General features: G+C 46.0%; 1 protein-coding gene across 1 annotated transcript; it reads right to left on the bottom strand.

Annotated features, from left to right (window-relative positions):
• Positions 1–706: 706 nt before the first annotated feature.
• On the bottom strand, positions 707–6,702 carry foxn4 (forkhead box N4). The gene is made up of 9 exons (XM_063018105.1): positions 6,620–6,702; positions 3,120–3,274; positions 2,792–2,886; positions 2,560–2,652; positions 2,238–2,359; positions 2,024–2,120; positions 1,436–1,643; positions 1,031–1,342; positions 707–942 (listed from the first exon to the last, which is right to left on the bottom strand). The coding sequence occupies exons 1-9, from the start codon at positions 6,700–6,702 to the stop codon at positions 707–709; spliced, it is 1,401 nt and encodes a 466-aa protein (XP_062874175.1).
• Positions 6,703–6,865: the final 163 nt, after the last annotated feature.

Here is a 6,865-nt window from a genome sequence, read left to right as displayed (position 1 = left end):
TCGAGTATGCTAGCACACCATGGCAGAGGCTTTTAGCCCAATAGACACATGTGGCCGTGTCTGAGGGAGAGAAGGCTGATCTGGACATCTCTCCGTATGCGATACGACTCTGTATTGAAGCCCACTGGTGACACAAGAGTCAAGAGGGGCTGTATGATAGTCTGTTGCCAGAGTGGGGGCGGTGCAAGCAGCAGTGGAGCTACCGCAGGGAATTGGAAATGACTAAATCGCGCAAATCGCTTGGGCTTGTGGTCTTGTGTACATGTCTGAATTTAATTGTTTAATTCCAAAGTTAATAAATGTAAAGTGAAACTGACAGTATTTGAAATAAACTGAAGTGGTTAGTTGTTCCACCTGGTGATTATTGTGATATCACATTATTTATCAGCACATGTCCCACATGGAATAAAAAATAATAAAAGAAATGATGCAGGTAAAAAGGTATTTCATCCATTCCGTTCTATACGGACTGATATTTACACCAGCATCAGAAATGTGTTCAATTCACTTTTCCTTTAGTGCTGAAGGCTCCCAGGTCTGTCAGTAGTTGGCACGACTCTGGTTGTCCGTGTAAACCTTATAATCTTGGTGCAGTTTGTCTCGTGGGATGAACAGAAGCCAGAGGAATGAAGAGACTGGAGACATCTGCACCATCGCTGGTCCTTTGGAGTGAAGCTGGCCTTGGCTCTTTGCTCGCTGGGTGTGTTTAGTGCAGGACGATGGGTTTGCCGCCGCCCTGCGTGCTGATGTACTGGTTGGAGAACGCATCCACCGTGCTGTAGGACGTGTAGACGCCTGAGAAGGGAATTTCCCCGGCGCCGGAGACCGGCGTGGCGCCCACGGTATCCAAATCACAGTCGGAGAGACGCAGGGGGGAGTTACTGAAGGAACCCAGAGCCTCCAGGTTAAAGCTGTCGTCCTTCATCTCGTCCCACAGGTTTCCTGCAGGTAGAAGAACAGCACAGTGAGATTCGAACAGAAACGAGTCTACAACCACTTTGCATCAAATACGTCTACAAACTGCACCAACCTTGAAATGAGAAGTCCATGATGCTGGGGTCGAGGGCGTCCACCTCGGAGTGGACGTCGCCGTGTATGCTGTAGATCTCAGCAGGTTGTGGGTGTGGCTGTTTGGTGAGGTCGGGGATGGTGTGCAGCGGTGGCGTCTGAGCCGGAGCTGGAGACGTGGGTGCTAATCTGGACTGACTGTGGAGCTGCAGCTGGAGCTGCTGGTGGACGGGAAGACACTGCAGGGTCAGGACCGGCGGAGGAGGAAGCTGAGGCTCCAGCAGTTTCCTCCTGCAGCTCTCGGGTCGATGAGTGATCAGCTTGTCTAACTCGTCTGAGGAAACACAGGAGACTCTCGGTCAGAACCACATGAGGAACCACATGAGGAACATGAGCTGAGCTGATCTTCAGCATTACTGGGACTCACCCGGGTTGGCCATGCTACGTCTGATGGCTGCAAGATCTTTTCGCTTCCACTTCTGCATCTCCTCCTCCATCTTGTCGATCTTGGCCGGGTTGAGCGCCCACAGGCAGCCTTTCCTCGACGAGCCGCTCAGCTTGTTTTCCACTTTCTCGAAACATTTATTCAGGGAGAGGTTGTGCCGCACCGAGTTCTTCCAGCCGTCCGGTGCTGTCTGAGCATCACCAAGAAGAAAAAGAAAGTTATCTTCTTTGGGAGCTTTAACACATACAGAAGAACACACTACGCTCTCTGTAGTCCTCCACCAATCCTGTTGATGTCTCTACCAGACAGTAACAGTATAAACTCTATACCAAAGCTTTTAATAATAGACATTTTTCAATAATGAAATAAGGAGGGTTTGTGTCAAGAAGGGATGGACTGGTGACCTGTGTTTTGCCAAGTCATAAGCACCCACAGCAACTTTGAATATGATAAAGTAAGAGAAGGGCATCTGGGGGAAAACTGTTCCAGATCAGGTATGTTGACCACAGTGGTGACCCCTACATACAGGAGCAGTGGACAGAAAGCCTGTAAGTTAGTCCAGAGTCTTACCTTAAAGTAAGGGAAATGCTCCTTCATGAAGCTGTAGATCTCACTGACGGGGAGGCTGCCGGTCTTACTGTTCTTCAGAGCCATCGCAATCAGACAGCTGGAGAAAGATCAGATCCGTTTCTACATCACTGCGTTCATCTAAATCCTGTTTGCGTTTTTGAGTTACACTTAAGAGTAAGGGACTGAAACAGAACAGATACTGATGGTGGCTCACCTGTAGGAGTAGATGGGTTTGGGGAAGGTTTTGGGTTGCGACTCCTGGCTGTGTGGAGTGATCTGCTGCTGAGTGAAGATGTTCTGTGGTGTGTACGTGGTGTACAGTCCTCCAGGAGAACACTACAATCATAAAAACACAGGAGCAGATCAGCCAGAGTGATCGTCACCGTATTACCTTCTATTCATACGTCCTAGACAACCTAAGACGGCTACAAAATTCTTAGAGAGCTTTAATGTGTAGGGAGGAACATGCTGTGCACTCTGTATTCCTTTACTGGACGGTATGTTTTGTTAGAAAGGCTGGACACGCTCCTCAGTACCTGCTGGTTGGCCTGGGAGAAGGTCAGCACCTGCTGGGCGGAGGTCTGGTACACTGAAGCCGGACACGGAAAGCTGGGAGAAAATTGTGGCATCTGTAAGAGATGGAACCAGAGTTCAGATTAATGATCCGAGGGTCCACTGAGCTCCACAGCTGGAAGGTAAACGTACGATAATTTATATGATGAATAAACAGATGTGTGACTGTAATCTCATGTTAATATTGTAACTCACGCTGTTGATTCCCAGAGGGCTGTGCTGCATGTTACTCTGCAGGTGGATCATGGACGCCGCTCCTCCGGTCACGCCCATGTTACTCAGCTGAGACGCTGTGGGGTTACAAGCAAAATCGAACAATCAGTCCACAGTGTTCCTCTGATTATTTACAATAATGTGTTTACAGGTAAGTACAGAGATACTCATTATTGTTACGATTTTCTTACTACAGTAAATAAATGTAATGAAAATGTTGCTGGATTTAACACTGATCTAATGGAATGAATTAATTAGAATAACGATGATTAATTAAGACAATAGTTGTTCGTTAGCGATGATGTTTAACCTGCTTGAAGTTGTTCCTGAGCGCTGATGCTGAAGTCGGCTCGGCCCGAGCGGAGCTGCTGCAGGCGCGGGACGTCCACCGAGGTCAGCCAGGTCAGAGACTGGAGGTCATTGGGGTCGAACTTAGTCAGGTCAGAGATGTCTGAGGCCAGCAGTCTAAACACACACACACACACACACACACACACACACACACAGGTTTGTGTAATTAATGCATTATTATCACTTTAAATCAGGTGTGCAGACCAGAATCTGCTGTGACGACTCTAAATACAGAAGAAATCATTTCACTGACTTTTATATCACTGTAGCTAAAAAAGCAAGAGTACAAGATTGTGTAAGTATCAATAATTATAACAATAACATAATTACAATCATTTTTATAGAACATTGTGTGGCACCCTTGGACAGACGTGTTCCAACTATTCCATCACCAAAAAAGAAAGTTGTGGAAATCGTATAAATCCTAAATCTGGGGGCGCTGGGTTGTGTCAACCAGGCCGGGCATCCACAGACACAGTTGGCTGTGCCTGAAGGAGGGAGGAAGGCTAACGGGGTTTCTGTGCTGCTGTACAAGTGCACCCTCTGCTGTTTAGTTGAAGCACCTGAGAGGCTCCACCACCGGCAGGTGAAAAGATGTGGACGACCAACCTGATGCATGTCAGAGGGTGTGTGATAGTCTCAGCTCTCCTCGGCCAGCAATGAATAGAAGAATTGGCAAATAACTGAGAAACAATGGGGGAAATGTAGGTGTGTGTGTAAACGTTTAAATTATTATAATTCTTTATGGTATTTCACTAAGAATGGGTTTTATTTTTGGATCAAACACCATGTAACCATTGGTCCAGAGTTTGAGAACTGAACAATCCGCTGGGGATCATGGTGTAAACAATAATAAGATTTATTCCATCATAAAGTCAGAAATGATTCAGAATTAATGATCATTATAAAAGTTGCTTTATGAAAATAAACCGAGGAGCGAGGGGAACGGCCCTGCAGTCCTCTCCACTAGCCTAATAATTAATGTCGCCATGACGACCCAGGGTTTTTCGGTTATTTTTGCAGACAGTGTGGTACCCCCCCTGGGTCAGGTGACCTCCGGCTCGTCCTCCCATTGGCTGAATCGTACGTAAACAGTGGGCGTCCCGGGTGGTTTGAAACGCAGTTAGCGCGGCCCGTGCGCCCGTCTGCAGCAGTTGGTCCGGGCCTCGTTGAAAAATGATCGCCCATTGTGTCGGCGAACGACGAGATGTGCGGTGCGGCACGTGGCGCTATTGTTTTCGGGACCTCCCCCCCTGCCCCCCCCGCTCGTTCCCCTGATTGTCTGTCCTTTAACCAACCCTCCTGCATTAATCTGCTGGAATGACAGGCCTCACACAAATAGGATGCCATCTGTTTGGCTGCCCCGTTTCCACCCTGAGCCGGGCCTTTCTGCCCCTCCCCCAGCCCGGGACAGGACCCTGCACTGCCCGCGGGGGTGGATGAGTGAAGGGGAGGGGGGTAAATAAGGCGCACTCTCAGTCTGTCCCCTGAATAAATTACATCAGTGCAGAGGAGAGATTTGGAACGTGGCCTGGGGCGCCCGGCCGGCCCTCGGACTGAGGTTATGAATAATCATCACACACTGGAGGGTAACTTTAGACTGGAGCTTTGATGTGGGAGGTGTAGGTGCAGCGCAGCAGCTGCTGGAGGTTCGGGTACAACAGATACTCGGCTTTGTGACACCTGCTGGATGTTCCTCAGCACACGTGATCTCAATCAGACCTTCGTTACCATGAACTTTTTTCAATTCTGGAATGAAACTCGATACTGGGAGTTTAATCGCGGTGCCACACGTCCTGAAGTCCATCTGCTCCGAAAATTACCCATAATCAGGAGTATCACATTTAGAGTTACAGTTGGTTACAGAAGGTTTCACGCCTGTTCAACAATAACACCAAAGAGTCCAACAAACGTCTTAACAGTGAAGGTGTATCATGTCAGTTCCCTACCCCCAAACCCACTGTGATCTACAGATCACTCGACTGTGGACAGTGTGGTGAGTTCTAAACCAAACTACATGGAAAAAACGACTTATTTAAAGCCAAATCTGATATGACACACATCTTATTGTGGTCCAGTCTGGAGTATCTTGGAGATGCTGCGGCCACAAAAGCTTAAGAACTTTTCCCCCCTCAAAAACATTTCTGAGAAAGGAAAGACACTGAAAAGTGGACTCAACTTTGAAGAACACACGATTATTGAGCTCCACACCCTTACTTACTCACAACTAGGGCTAATTTAGAGCAGCAAATCCACCTTCTGCATGCTTTGCGAGGTGGGAGAAATCTGTAGTACCTCTATATATCTATAAACCATACCTCGAGGAGAACGTACCCTGTTCTAACCACATGCTACAGACTTGGCTTGTTCACACAGTGCACGTCACAGCCGAGATTTAACCCCACACTGATGATTTTAGCCTCAATCCTGAGTTTTATAACGTTCATAAAGTCACAATATCTCGAGACACTCTGAGTCCACCATGTTTGCACTTGTGAGCAGTAACATTGGGAGTGGAATGAAAGGCTGGAGTGTTTTTAGACTGTTTGGTATCATTATTAAAACTGCGTCTTATTAAGAAATAAACAACAACAATAAGACCTGTGGTGTTCCTACACATTATAACAATGTGTTTCTGTTGTTAGCATATTCACCCGGTCTGATAAACATTAAAACCTGCTTTAAGTTTAGATTAATACATATTATTGGATTGTGTTTACACTAGTAATAAATGAAAGTAAGTTATTGCTCAGTGCTCTGATTCACCAATTGTAATCAGTACTGTAAATGCTGTTAAGGTTTTAAAAGCAGGTTTTTTCAGCAGGCTGGTGTTTGATTTCACAACCTCCTGGTTACTTATACACACTCTTAAATCCTGAGCTGCTCGTTCAAGCTTGAACAACGTTAAACGACAAAACCAGAGTCACCATAACGATCAGAAACTAAAGCCACAATAAACAACATAAAACCTCTAAAACCGCCCAAACACGACTGGATCTGGTTCCACTGATACACGTCATTAATAATCCGGTCATTAATAATCTGTTTTTTTTATTACTGACAGAAATGATTATTATTTTTTTAATGCTTCATCTGGATCAGGAAGGAAAGATCATTACACAACGTTCTCAGAGCTGATGTTCAGTTCATTGTAAGCTCAGATTTCTTCACTTTAACTGTAAAGACGTTTAGAGGTGATGCAAACTGATCAGGGTCTCTGTGAGGAGGTGGTGCAGCACCAACCTGTTTCAATCAAATCAGAATGAAACAGGGCCAGTTGTACCAGCACCAAGTCCCTGAATGTATAAACTGTGTATAACGTGACACTTTAGCAGTTTGTAATGAATTATACATTTATCTACCCCCCCCCCCCCCCCCCCCCCCAACTCTTAAGCCACTTAAACCTTAAAACTGGACCATGGTTAGAAAATGCAGTATTTGATCTGTAAGTGATGGTACCTGTAATCCTGTACTGAGTTCTGATCCTGTCCTGAATTTGCCATCAGTCCCGTGATCCTGTCTGTACATCCAGCTTCAATCATCGCCTGTAACACACACACACACACAAACACACACACAAACACTTTTATATTTCATACTATCAGTATTACATTCCAGTGATACCAGTATAATATTAATATCATGATTAATTCTTATGATAGGACAGGACTTATATTTGGTTCTTTTATTCCCGAACCTCAACCA

Source organism: Trichomycterus rosablanca, chromosome 21 (genome assembly GCF_030014385.1).
Source record: "Trichomycterus rosablanca isolate fTriRos1 chromosome 21, fTriRos1.hap1, whole genome shotgun sequence".
NCBI classification, from domain to species: domain Eukaryota; kingdom Metazoa; phylum Chordata; class Actinopteri; order Siluriformes; family Trichomycteridae; genus Trichomycterus; species Trichomycterus rosablanca.
Note: the sequence above shows the minus strand (reverse complement) of the source record. Positions and strands in the feature narration are given on the sequence as shown.

Coding starts and splice junctions, on each gene's coding strand:
- foxn4 (XM_063018105.1), bottom strand. CDS start 6,702: ATGATTGAAGCTGGATGTACAGACAGGATCACGGGACTGATGGCAAAT. Junction 2,121..2,237: donor AAACCCATCTACTCCTACAG/GTGAGCCACCAT, acceptor ATCTTTCTCCAG/CTGTCTGATTGCGATGGCTC. Junction 1,644..2,023: donor AGCATTTCCCTTACTTTAAG/GTAAGACTCTGG, acceptor GGTGATGCTCAG/ACAGCACCGGACGGCTGGAA.